The sequence below is a fragment of the Numida meleagris genome, chromosome Z (assembly GCF_002078875.1).
Source record: "Numida meleagris isolate 19003 breed g44 Domestic line chromosome Z, NumMel1.0, whole genome shotgun sequence".
NCBI lineage: Eukaryota > Metazoa > Chordata > Aves > Galliformes > Numididae > Numida > Numida meleagris.
Genome location: NC_034438.1, coordinates 59,354,237 through 59,368,023, shown reverse-complemented (window position 1 = coordinate 59,368,023; position 13,787 = coordinate 59,354,237). Strand labels below are relative to the sequence as shown.

General features: G+C 42.2%; 1 protein-coding gene and 1 long non-coding RNA gene across 2 annotated transcripts in view; one reads left to right on the top strand and one right to left on the bottom strand.

The window, feature by feature from the left end:
- LYSMD3 (LysM domain containing 3) lies at positions 983-8,085 on the bottom strand. Its single transcript, XM_021379856.1, has 3 exons — positions 7,718-8,085; positions 7,520-7,649; positions 983-5,529 (listed from the first exon to the last, which is right to left on the bottom strand). Exons 1-3 carry the CDS (start codon positions 8,068-8,070, stop codon positions 4,876-4,878), a joined length of 1,137 nt encoding a protein of 378 aa, XP_021235531.1. The 5' UTR covers positions 8,071-8,085; the 3' UTR covers positions 983-4,875.
- The window catches only part of LOC110389443, a 10,428-nt gene continuing 4,725 nt past the window's right edge, over positions 8,085-13,787 (top strand). The window contains exons 1-3 of the long non-coding RNA XR_002433211.1: positions 8,085-8,651; positions 13,337-13,455; positions 13,549-13,663. This is a non-coding gene — a long non-coding RNA (uncharacterized LOC110389443). The remainder of the gene's footprint in view (positions 8,652-13,336; positions 13,456-13,548; positions 13,664-13,787) is intronic.

Genomic DNA, 13,787 nt, shown 5'->3' with positions numbered 1-13,787 from the left:
TAGGAAATGTATTCTGTTCATTTTCTTTTGGCAACATACATGCTTGCAGTTGTTTCTTCAACAGTTGTGCCCGTTTCTTCAATGCGGTATACAAGAGAAGGCGTTGTAAACAAGGTAAACATGTTGATAGATAAACAGTGAGAGAATCCCTGCAACTCACACAAGGAAAAAAAAGATAGTGCTTTTGCCAGAGGCAAAGTAACTTGAGGATAAACACTGCAAAAGCAATACTACATGTGTTATAATTTGGCCACTGCTGTGGCTAGCTTGAGCACGTGACACTTCTTTGGAAAGGGCTTCTTCATTCATCACCTTTAAAAGGTGAACTATGGTCACATCTGTCCTACAGAAGGAACCACAGTGTCTCAGTACAGACCTTCTAAGACTAGTTTAACAACAGCAGTTAAGGCCAAAGCTTAAGAACAGCCCGTGCCCTGTGCTAAGCCACTTCTGAAATGAAATGAGGTTGTGTTGTTCCAGAGACATAATGCTCACAACTGTTCTTGTAAGTTGATATTTCTAATTGCTTGGGATTTACTCCAAGACCATAATGTTGATAAAATGTAGAGTGTTCACTGAGTCTCAACGAATGTCAGACTTGAATAGATCTAGCTGGGGCTGCAGTTGGAGGTAGGCTAAGCAAGTAGCTGTGTGGTGCCTATTGTCTTTCTGGGGTTAAACTAGAACACTAACTTAATTTTTCATGCCTATTTCTTAATACTGTTTTCACATAACGAAGAAGTTCTAACAATAACTTTATACAGAAAAGTTCCAAGTTAAACAAGGCAGGCAAAGGACAAACCTTTAACCTACCAGTTATGGTCTGCGAGACCTGAATGCTATATGCAGCTACTGCCAACAAATACTTGTTGGCCAAGGAATATTTTAGATCATACACAAAACTAGCCAAAACAAATCCAAGTAGAGGCTTTTTATAATACATGCAAAATATAGAGAGTTAAGAATACATTATAAGCACCACTTTCACTGCAATCTAAAATAAAACTTTTATTTTATGCATTTTACTTATGTTCTTCTAAAAGCAGAGGTGCAGAAGTATTTTAAATAAGACTTGCATCCTCATTCAGGACTATTTTACAAAGTTATAGTTTGAACCTTTATAAAACAGTTATACAAAGATTATCTGTGACAATATATTCCAAAATATAGCAGATTTAAAGCATTTAAAATTTTATATGATCCAACAGTGCAATATGCACTTATATTCCAAACCAACTTCCTGACCAACAATGTGTTGTAGTTACTCCATAATGTGATTTACCATTCAGTTTGTTTTTATATTTCAAAGTCAATTTCTAAAAGACTAGCTTTACAATTAACTTAGTATATCAGATTTTAGTTTCATACAGAGGATTTACTCAGTTTATTCAGACGATGATGCACTGCCATTCATGTTGCACTTTGGAAAAGACAGTAAAAATTGCATCCTACAAACAGCAAAAACAGCTGTTGTTTGTACCTAAGTTCTACAGAAATTCTCCTTCCAAGATTGTATTTTCTGATTAACAGTAAGCTTCTAATTTAAAAACATGCTAAATAAAATATGCTACGTAACAGTAAAAACATGCCAGACTCTTGGCCAAAGTATGCTCTCATTCAACAAAATCCTTTCCCTTATTCTTTAACTGCTTACCATCCCACTTTTAACAACTCAGTGACAGTAAGTCTTAAAACACTATAAAAGCCCGAAGCCTGAGATACACCAAAGAACCATTCAACTCTTAACACCACAGGACAAAAAGCAACCGTTAACAGAGAACAGTTAACAAAGTGAAACCACAACGGAAATTAAGACCTCTTTGAATGAGGTGGCAATTTCATACCTGCCTGTTAAGGTACACGTGGTAAATCAAACTTTATGTTACATAATCACAGTAGCTAAAATTTCCTAAGAAATTAAAGGATAAAGTATTAAAAATGTTGAGGTTTCATAGAAAATGAGGAGGAAGGAGGCAAAACAGCAAATAAGCTTCAACCAAAAAACTGACACATTAGGCAGCAGGTCCCAACCCCAGGAGGACCGTGGCTTATTTGTCTTACTGTGCCAAAATTCTGTTATCTGGACGAGTGCAAGTCACCTATTTTTAAAGTTCACTTGCTTTTCAAGTTTGACCCATAGAAGCTGCATCACATTTGGCCACCACAAATTATTTCACAATACAACTTTTTGTACAGCCTTACCCAGAACTGGTACTTCAACATTCATGCCTGTGTAGTTAGCATATGGTTTTCAAGAAAAGAACAATTATTTAACAAGATTTTTGAAAACAAGCGTTATGTGAAACATGAAGTGCACACTGATTTGAATTCCTCTCCTTGTGTGGAAACTATGAGCAGCCACACTATCTCCAGACATACTGCTTTCACTGAAGTGTTCAGTAGCCACTGGTAAATAGTTCACAGGTCCAACTGTACAATGCTTTCCTTCATGTTTTAGGCTATACTTTCAACATAATGTAAATAATGCCTCCTATTTTATGATGTTGGCCCACAATGTCAGAGGTGGATGTTGGTGATACAGCAATAGAGGTTAAAGCTTCCTGTGGGAATACAAGAAAGACTCTTCAGAGCAGAAGCTGTGGAGCAAGATAAACAGCATGAGAAGGCAAGGCTGAGAACCAAGGACACCTCCAGAAGAGAAAAACGAAGTCAAGTAAGCTGCGTGATGGCCACCTGATAACCGTAACTGGAAGAACGCATGGCTAGCAATGACTCACGGCTCTCATTGGATAAGCACCTGCATGCACAGTTAAGGAGTGTTTGTGGAGTGCTTTGCTGACATGTAAAGGTGGCTGGGAAAGTTAAGAGAGAGAAAACTTGTGAATGTATATAAGGGATGTTAGAACCTGTAATAAATGGTTTGCATTGTTCGCATCTGTGTCCGTGCCTCAGACGCTGCACCCTCCCACCAATATTCTATATTTTGTTGTCATGTGACTGATGGCAACAAAGGGGCAGAAAAACTGGCACCCACTGATGCTTACCAAACATTTATGGAGACCAAAAAGTGGTTATAAGCACAGTAAGGTGGTGGGTCATGCATTTCAACAGTAGCAACAGCGATGTGAAAGACAAGCCACATTCTGGACATCCAGGCACAGCTGACACACAATGAAATGAAGAGTGCCTCTATCTCTCATCCAAGCAAAACGCGTAATAGTGGTGACTATTGAAAAACAGTGTTTTGTAGCTAAGAATTTGCTCTATCAAACAGTGTTATTGTGCTCTTTGTACCCGTTATAATTTCCATCAAAATAAGTAGGAGGCACTACTTTCGGAACAACCTACATACATTAATCCAATTCCTGTTCATACACTTAGAACACCAGTGAATAATACTTGCCCCATTTTGGGGGGGGCAAAAGAGTGGCATAAGCTTTTCCTTTCAAAATTCAAAAAAATACTTGCTTTGATTTTTCATACTGCATACACAGTCAAGGCAGTCACAGGAGAGGTTATGATAGTGTTTAAATTGAAAAGTTAGTGATATTTTTCCATTTCTCTCATGTCAGACTAAAATCGGTTAACTTCAGCTGTGGTAATAAATATTATTTCAGACAGGACCATGGACATTTTAGTTCACAAGGCAAATATAACGAAAGATTATAGGCAACGCATGAGTTTTTATTTAAAAGTATTCAGCGTATACAAGAACCTCTTTGCTTATTTTTCTGTATGAAAAGTCCTGTTCTTTTTTGTTTGTTTTTCTCCTGTAGCATTTTCAGGTAGGGGAGAATAGAAGGTGGAAAATAAGTTTGTTCGTGAAAGCAAATGAAACATTCAAGAAGAGAGTGGTTGAAGAATACCAACTAAAGAACAGTTTGAAGATGCAACTGATCTATTCTGCTGCAGTGTCAGTTTCTTGCTAGCAGCCACTGAATCTCATCTGAAGTTCTGTATGAGATTTCAGGAAGAAGTTGGTATTTCAGGTTCATGGGCACGCGACCATTAGCACATTCAGAACCCAATGATAACCACTGTCTGAAGAATCAGTTGCTTTTACACTCAGATCTACTGGAGGAAGAAAGAGTCATTACCAAAAAAATAAAGACTAATGAAGCAATCACAGCAAAGTGTCACACATCTTCACTTATTTCATTTCATATACAGCTGACCAGAAGAGAAGTGCAGTCCAGTCAAGTCAGCAGAAGGACACCATTGAGAGGGATGTGAAGTTCTAAAGAAAAGATCCTTGACTGTGTTGAAGAACATATGACATACAAAGGAACATGTATGACATGAACAGCAACCAAGCTACCCTCCTGTCTATACTGAAAAGTACTGAAGAACAGGTTGATCACAGGCACAGAATTTGAATATTCCACCTTAAGTATTAGCTACTGCCTCTGTGAAAGGCTTCTAACAAAAAGTGGACTTTATAGTGGCAATTAATTATGGAATGATTGAGTTTTAAGAATTCTGTAAGAAAAATAAGATTTTAAGAACATAGTCTTAACTGGCAACTGTAAACTTGATATAAAAATGTCAAGTGTACTATGCATTCTATAAATACTTTAAAAGATACGATATCCCCAAATGCCCACGTCAGGGCTGTAAGATGTACAGTGAAATTCCTTATGTGTTAACTCAAACTACCTTCTTTTACCTTGTCATTAATTAGAAAACACACACCTATCAAACTAGAAGAAAAGTGCAAAGCTTCAGAGACAATTTTGTATCTTAATTTATATCCCAATCTTGCAACAAAATCTCCTGCCTGAAGCATATTACAGGATTATATCATCCACAGAAATATCCTGATACTGGAACACTGCCCATAAAGTTAAATCATACATCAGTAAGTATTTTCTCTGCATTCCAGATGAATTTTGTATTCTGTGGTTTTATCTAATGCTATGTTATGTGTCTATGAATAACATTTGCCTGGGGTTTTCGGCTGTAAGGCTGGAGGTCTCCTTGATTATTAACATTTATACTATTTGCTGGATGTCTTCCATTTTCTATTTGTTTCTGATGTGATGCTGCTGTGACAAAAGAGTGGGCAGATTCCATTGTAGAATGGTGACTGACATCTGCTTTCACTAAAACTTCGTAATACAGGAGATAAAAAACGGGCGTTATTATGCCAATAATCAACATAATCACAACAGCTGTCCACCATCCTATCCCCCAATCTGCTCCATAGTATGGATCCTTGCATTTTTTACTTTTACCATCAGTTTCAAAACAGACCTGTTGGGCTGCTAAGGCAGAAACCACTTCATTAAGGTTCTCTCTCTTTGTATCATTACACTTCACAATTTCTTCTATATCTCGATCCACTTCTTTTAAGAAGTTGCCAGCAGTCTCATTAGCAGTGAATTTATCAGAAGGTGATGCTTCATGCACTTCTGAGGAATAGTGAGCAGGCCGGAGAACTGTTCTGCCTTTTGGAGAGACATGTGTTTCGGTCAATACACTGAACTTTTTCACTGGTATTTTGATAGACCTCAGTGCAAAAAAGTCTTGATCATTGATAAGATTGTTAACCCTCTTGATATCTGCAACCTGAAAGAAAAAATAATAGTTTAAATAGAAAAGATCCATGGACTAGAACTCTTTAAAAAGTTCTGAATTATTGAGAAGTCAAATTCTTCCCTAATGAAGGAAAGGGATAACTTATACCCAAGTGGCCTCAAAGTAGTTAGAGGTCAAAGACCAAACCTGAACAAAGTTAAAGCATGAAGGTATTTACGGACCCTCATTTCCGATGATGACTTTGAAACTCATTTCATGCACGTCATTTAATGTACACTAAACTATTACTGGGAACTATCTCTGTTAAATGAATAGGACTTTGCCCTCGTATTTTGCTAGTAAAATAAGTGGCTATGAGTTCTTAATCAAATTCAAAACTTTTGAGTAACGATTGAAATTTATGAGCAACCAATGCACCTGGCCACAGCTGGTTTTGATACTATTCCTGCTTTTGAGTGCTAAGGTAGAAACAAAGCATACTTTAGCACACCTTCATCTTCCATCATCAGGTCAGTTCTCCCTTCCCCTGTTCTTGCTCAAAACAAATCTTGTTTTCCTCTTTACGAGGCTCAGATTTTAAAATCTCACGGGAAACACTCCATAAGGAGTCCTTGGAGAATGAGCAGCCTCATTCTCATGCAGCAGTTCCGTGAAGACATAATATAGAGTCACATACCTCATGTGAATTAACCTAATGATAACTAAGTACTTAAAAATCAGTACATTTTTGTAACAGAAGGGCACAGAAGAATATGGTAATTTTGTCTGTTAAAGGTGCATAATACCAGACATCCTTCCTGTCCTCACTGGGAGGACATTATCTCTGAAGAAATTACTGACTGAAAACAAGGAAGTTCAGAGCAAAGTCTGGAGAGCCTTCTCCCTCTAACTGCTCCACTTAAAACAGAGATTTGGGCCAGAAAAAGTAATTTGGGACAATCAATCAGTGCCTACCGCCTGCACTAAACTTATGACATGTTAAATGTTTCAATTCCTATGACAGTGTATTTATTAAGTGTAACTATGTCAGACTGGCGTAAAAGAACAAATAAATGCAGCACTTACCTGGGTGATCTGCAATGCAAATTGTGCTTTTTTACTTAAAGCCCTAAACCCCTCACACATTCCCTGTAAGTGTCTAAGAGAGCACATCAGTTACCCTCCAGCTACTTCTTACCTGAGATCAGTCTTGGTAAGTCTGCACAAAATACCCAATCGCAGTGGGTCCTGAAACCAGTAACTGCTTATTTAAGTTAAAGCCTTTCATGATTATCAAAGTTACGTTTAGGACTTTGGTACATTAGTTCATGGCAGGAGGGCTCTAATTTTATTACTGCCTAATGAATTAGATAACAGCATGATTTCTGGAAACAAAGATTTTAAGTCTACCTCTGACCTCCTGAGAGCTTCAGGACTAGCAGTCCATCCACCGCTGGCACAGCTGATTTCCTACAGCACGGCAGAGGTCCCGCCTTGGCCAACACGAGGCAGACACAGGCAGTGCAGGGGAACGGCACTCACCTGGCTCACTGAACGCCTCCCAGCTAGAAGCGGAGAGGGTGAGGCACCAGAAGTGCAGCTGAAGAGAATACACTGGACATCTGGGCAGGATCCCAATGCTAAGCATACTCATGGTTATAAACAGCAAGGCAATTAAGAACTGGGAAAGCTAACGATTTTTTCCTCTCCTTAAGAGCGCTAAGACTCCACACAAACACTTCAGGTTGTTCAGCAAGACCTTCACCGCAAGCTGTGGTACAGAAGGCCACGCAGGTAGAGGTGCCCACGTGCGACAACGCATTACAATACCTTCTTGTACCCTGCACATTTTGAGCGGAAACGCCACACGTGAAATCACAGCTTTACACGAAAAGCCTGCGGGACGTGTTAGTCCCTCGCCCGGCGAAAAGCTGAGCCACGCCGCACAGCACGCAGACGCTGGGCCCCGCGCAGGGCGCTCCGAGGCAGCGCTGCAGGCGCGGCTGGAGACGGCGAGCAGAGCCGGCCAGCACGGACTCACCGAGCAGCAGTACTGCAGCGCGATCGCGTTCAGCGTGTCCCCCTCCTGGATGTCCTTCGTCAGCAGGATGATGCCGTCCAGCCTGTCCCTCGACGTGCTCCGCCGGACCTTCTCCCTGCCCCGCGGCCGCCCTCCGCTCGTCGCCCCCGGGCCGTGCAGCTTCCGCCCTCCGGCCCGCCCCCGCCCCCCCCCCCCCGCAGCTCGAAGACCTCGCTCTCCTCCTCCAGCCCTTCGCCCTCCGCCGGGTAGAGGTGGCCGCCGCCGGGAGGCTGCGCTCCGGCCGGCAGCTGCAGGCTGCAGCCCGGGCCTCTCCCGGCCATGCTCCCAGGACGGCTGTGAGGGGCGGGCGGCAGACGTGGCACGCTGAGCGGGGCCGCCGGCCCCAGCGGAGATGCAGGCCCGGCCGCGACTTCCCCCCAGCGCTCCGCCCCTCCTTCCCGGAGAGGAGAGACCCGGCCCCTCTGCCTGCCTGCCCGCCCCTCCCCGGAAGCGGCCGGGAGCGATCCCCAGCGCCGCCCGTACCTGCCCCCGGCCCCGCCGTCGCGCCTCATGGCCGCCACGTCCGCACGGCGGCCCCGCCCCAGGGCCGCGCTCTCAGCGCCGCCGCCGGAGGGAGGCAGCCGAACGGAGCGGGGGGATGCGCTGTGCCTATGTGGCCCGGGCTGCCGTGGCCGCTGGGCCGCGGAGGGGCTGTACGTTTGTGGCAGTAACAGCTCTTTTCAAGAGCCCTTTGCGCCTCATTTCCAGAGTGCGTCGGCGCTGTAGTCGTGCCTGGCTCTTGGCGGTCGTTGCTTTTGCAGCAGTTGCCGTGCACGTTTTATCTCTCAGTAGTACCTTTCTCCCTCTCGGCCGGTACTGCAGAAATACCGGTGTTCAACCCGTGCTGACGTATTTCTTTCACAAGAAACTGTAAATTGAGCATTCTTGGCTTTCTTAATACCGTTTTTTCACTGTTAAAGGAAAGAACTCTGCTGCTGGAGCAGTAGGAAGTGATAAGAACAGCGGGAAACAATAAGAAAACTTTCTGGTCTAGCAAGGAATTTCCTCCTGGGGGAGATTTCTTCAGTCTCTGCGAGGATGAATTCGGTTACAGCGGGAGTCAGTGCTCCGCATAGCAGCCGGCAGCCCCGAGGTCAGCCTGGGGGTACAACTGAGGAGTTTGTTGTTGCTGTTGTTGTTCTGTGTTTTTTTTATTTTACATAATATTTTCAGACTTTATTGTGCAAAGTAAAGAGGTTAGAAATGTGTTTGGTATGAGAAAATGCAGAATTCTCAGTTTTGAAATTTTCTAGTTTTGAAAACATGTCATGACACGAATGTAAGCACTAAGCCATTGTGCATCTCTATACAGCGTCACACTCAGAAGCTGGAGAAGGCCTGAGCCGTGTTTCCAGGCATTGCAAAATAGACTGACAAAGTACAATACATTTTTGTTTCACAGTTGTTTTGGTTTTGGTTTAATCAATATATATTAAATATTTACCTTAAAGTACTACTTTATTACGGACAAGGAATAATAAAATCATTTGAGTTGGAAGGGTCTCTTAAAGGCCACCTAGTCCAACTCCCCTGCAGTGGACAGAAACACCTACAGCTAGAGCAGGTTGCACTAAGAGCTGGCGAGAATGGATGCGTCTGAGAGAGGCAATGGCCTTAAATTAGGATGAGAGGCTGCACCAGGAAAGGTTCAGGCTGGGTACTGGGAAGAATTTGTTCTCCGAAAGTGTAGTGAGGCACTGGAACGGGCTGCCCAGGGCAGTGGTGGAGTCACCGGACCTGGAGCTTTTAAGATCTGTTTGGATGTGGTACTGAGGGTGTCACGGTATTGTCTAAGGGTCTGCGTCCGTGACAAGGGGGACAGGCCCGAAAGAGAAAAAAAAAAAAAAAACCGAGAAAAGAGGAAGGAAAGAAAAAAAAATTGCCGGCGATAAGAGCCAGCCCCCGGGCGGTCCGGCGGCTAAAGCGGCAGAGAAGCCGCGGAGCCGCAACCTGGGAAGAGGGGGACCCGCAGACGGATCTAACACAAAAAAAAAAAACAGCGGCACCGATCTGAGGAGGAACAACTAATTTTACTAAATATATCAAAATGAGGCTAGTAGAATTATGATAGAGGGTTTACAGGCTGAAAATCTTACACAGTAAACTGCAGGAAGACCACGTGCTTTCTCCGCCGGGCTGGGAAGAACAGACCCCGCGTCTCCCACGTGGCTTCACCACCCCCTCTAACGCAAAGACCCCTGGGGAGTGCACCTCCTCCCCTCCCCCCTCAGAGGGCCACACCAAAAAAGGTAGTTTGCAGTAACCGGGGAATTAACTCTTTAACTGCCCGTACCTTACATGATGTAATGATGTGGAATACCGACAACAAAAAATCACAAAACCATAACAGAGGGACATGGTTAGTCAGCATGGTGGGGACCAGCTGACAGTTGGACAAGGTGATCTTAGTGGTCTTTTCCAGCCTTAATGATTCTATCATTGCTGTACTTGGTGAAGAAGCACAGAGCAGCGCTAAGCTGTCAGCTTCTAAAGAGGAGGGCGGATTGCCAGCAGAAAACTGGGCTCAGTTAGTAGAAGCTGATCTGTGGGCTTTGTTGTTCTGTGCTGGTGAAAATATAGCTGTTGATGCCAAACCTAACTATTACCTTCTCAAACCAAAGTTTGTTACATGTCAAAGAAATATTTCTAAATAGTTCAGGAGTTGAAGGAGGGATATTTTCTTTGCTACAAATTATTTGAAGGCATCTGCCCAATCAGAGCCTGCTCAGAAATAAGCTATTTTTACCATGGGTCATATGTACAGCTTGTGCTAATTAACACAGCTGCACCGAGCACCTTAGACACAGCCCAACATAGAAGCTTCTATTCAACGAGGAGCTTGAATTGACAGATTACAATGACAAATGCTTAAATATGTTTTCAGGGGTCCTAGAATGATTCTATTTCTGATGAAATTTAGGTTGCTCTGAAAGTAATGGTTTCTGTTTATTTCCATGGAAACTACAACAGATAGAAAGAGCACAATAACACTGATAGAGCACATTCTCAGCTACAAAACACTATTTTTCAAGAGAGTCACCACTGCTAGTGATGGACAACACCATTCTTGCCATGCTCATAAAAAGTCTGTGTGGCCATCCGGAACGTAGCTTATCTTTCATGTTGCTGACACCACTGCTAAACGTACCACCCACTCCTCACTGTGCTTACATCCACTGTTTGTTCTCCAGAAACATTCAGCAACCGTTAATGAATGTCAGTGGGTGCAGTTTTTTCCAGTTGGAGCAATCCAGTAATACCACTTTTTTCCATCTGCACTTCCATGTCAGACATCATTCTGTCAGACTGCCCCTCTGCTGCCATCTGTCACACGGCAACAACATGTAACAGGATATTGGTGGGAAGGTTCAGCTTCTACTGCCATACCACTACCATCTGCCTCTGACATTGTGGGCCAATGTAACAAAACAGGAGGCATTACTTTTGGAGTAGCCGTTGTAGGTTGGATTTTTCAGCAATGCTCCTCCTGTATTTCCAGAAAGAGCAATATGCCTTACTGAAGGTAACAAGATTTAATTAATTTCCCATTCTCTTGGGATCTTAAGTTGCTAAAAAGTAATTATTACAAAGTGAATGAAAATTCCATCTATTGAGAGGTGCTGTGCCACATCTGGCAAAGGATATCTATGGCACCGACCCGTTTTGTGCTGTTGTTTAAAGGAAGCTTTCAGGAGCAGAGATGAAATGACTGTAGTTGTCTGTAGCTGGGAAACTGATGACTCAACCCCTATTCATGCTGCTGAAAGACTGCTTTATGAGACCTGCCAGAGCTGTGGGTGGACCTGGAGGCAGGCGTCATACCCAGTGATGCCTACAGCAGTGTCTGATGGCCATCCCTTCATATGCCGTTCGTGGCATATCCTTCTGAAGATTTTCTTTAATCTTTGGGTGATGGAGCTACAGAAAAGGTCAGGGTGGGGAATTTCACCATTTCTTTTATCCAAGGAGGTGTACCACCAGGTCAAAATAGAACTGCTGAAGCAGCACTCTGCCTTAGAGGGGGAAAGAAAGTACTGGAGTTTGCTTTGACCTTGCTACACCCCTGTGTGTAACCATTTGTAACTAGTGACATTTTCCCATCAATAACAAAAGGGTATATTCCAAACTTGATGAACAAGACTGTAGCTGCATAGCTCCCATGAATGCTAATAGGAATACTGCTTTTCTCTATCCCCGTGTAAAGTTACTTTGCATATCCTAATAGTGCATTCTCAGTGAGCAGCGGGGTCAGTGTTAATCACTCCATGGCATTCCAAGAGCAAAGGCAGGGATCTCCACCACATTCCCCTTGGTCATGCTATGTCTAATGCGTCTTAATCACAGTCAGGAATTTAGATAGTCACATAGACGTATCTTAAGGAAATAATAAAAAGAAACTATACAGAAGATGTTAGAGGGCTGATGTGGGTTTTAAGTCACATTTATTTTAAAAAACAATTCTTTCTGCCTTACAGATTAGTAATGTAATTAGTAATTAGTAATCAGTACATAGAAGTAATGTCCCACAACGGTTTTTATGAGTCTTTATATCACTCTTGCATTCACAGCGAAAGGGCTAGATTGATATTTAGATGGCTAGCACCAATATCTAAATGTGTACTCTAATTACTTGTTTGAAAAGATAAGTTATGAGTCACCAAAAGATTCACTCAAAGATTCACACAGCCTTTATCTGTCTCTACTTCCCTCTGTGGCACTTGGCAATGGTACTAAAGTTGTAGGATGCAGTTGTGTCAGGGTAGATCCGCAGCTCCAGTGGAGACCAATGAAGTGCTTCCCTAGGGAGTGTCTCACTGTGAGATGTGCACAGTGCAAGAACAGCAACTATTTAAGAACTACAGAGTTATGCCAGAAGTAAATAAAGCTAGATTTGCAGACATTTGCAGAGGAGTCTGTTCTCCAGTGGGAATATTTGCATATATGTATCTAACTATGAGTACTATAACACAAGCCTTGATACTCAAAATTTGCATATACCCTATTTAGTCAACAAGTTTTGGACAGTTTCACTTAAAAGTGATTAAAAGTACAAATGCAAAATTTAACTAGCATTAATATGATTCTGATGAGAATAAATGATAATTAACAACATTTTATTAGGTTTGTTGTTTCCTGATTCCATATTTCATTTACGTGCTGCTTCCCTTTGTTTACTCAACTGCAATTCATTACTTTTAAATCCTGTCTGTATTCATTATAGAAATACTCTGTGTACCTTCCATTTCACAACCTGTAGAGTGCATTGGCTGTCTGATGTTTTGTTTTTTTTTTTCAAAAAGTCCATAAAGAACTTACTTGCAAGTAATTTAATTTTTACTTTGTTCAGTGTAGGTACCCTCTGAATAAGAAAATCTTCCAGTGAAACCAGTATGTAACAGTGAAGGCAGTAAGCAAAAAGGGTCTATAGATTTTAGAAAATTTATTTCATATTATTCACAGGCAAATTTTCCTATAAAATTCTGAATTCCTACTCATATATCTCTGTAACAATGCATAAGATCTTCTGTGGTGTGACAACTTACACATTTTTTTTAAAGATTGTCATAGATTAGTTCCAGTCTTAGCTCTATGAATCTCCAGTTAAGCAGCTGTTACTTTTTGATTGCACTCCCTTGAGTAAGTTGAGGAAATATTTCAGTGCTCAGCTTGTTTCTTCTCTGAAGGAATTTTTACATTGTAGTCAAATCTTTCCTTCGTATTTTTTAAAATCAGTTACTTATGATGAACTTGTTAACTTTTGCTGTCTGTTTTCTTTAGCTCTCAGTTTTTAGGAATGTGGTTTGCTTGCATCCTCTCTGAGTTTGTGTCATTTCTAAAGTGCAGACACCAGAACTTACGCAGTTCAAATGTGCTTCTCATTACTCCAATGTAAAAAGGTAAATGATTCCCTCTCCTGCCCCCTACAACTATGGTCACTAATATTCTGTTGGTATATCTGAAAATCACACTGTCTGTTTTGTCACACTCAGAGCATCGCCCAGGATGTGTAAGGTGAGCTGCCTCTCTGCTATTCAGATTCTGCAGAGGAAAATGATCCAGAAGACGATCAGTAAGGAAGGTATAAGCTCCATTTTGGTTTTGAAAGTAAGTATTCTGTAGTGTTAACATGACTTGTTTTTTTCCGGGGAACTACAGGCCTGTCAGCCTGACCTCGGTGCCAGGGAAGGTTATGGAGCAGATTGTCCTGAGGGAGATCACGCGGCATTTG

Coding starts and splice junctions, on each gene's coding strand:
- LYSMD3 (XM_021379856.1), bottom strand. CDS start 8,070: ATGAGGCGCGACGGCGGGGCCGGGGGCAGGTACGGGCGGCGCTGGGGA. Junction 7,650..7,717: donor GAGAGCGAGGTCTTCGAGCT/GCGGGGGGGGGG, acceptor GACGAGCGGAGG/GCGGCCGCGGGGCAGGGAGA. Junction 5,530..7,519: donor CGCTGCAGTACTGCTGCTCG/GTGAGTCCGTGC, acceptor TTTTTCTTTCAG/GTTGCAGATATCAAGAGGGT.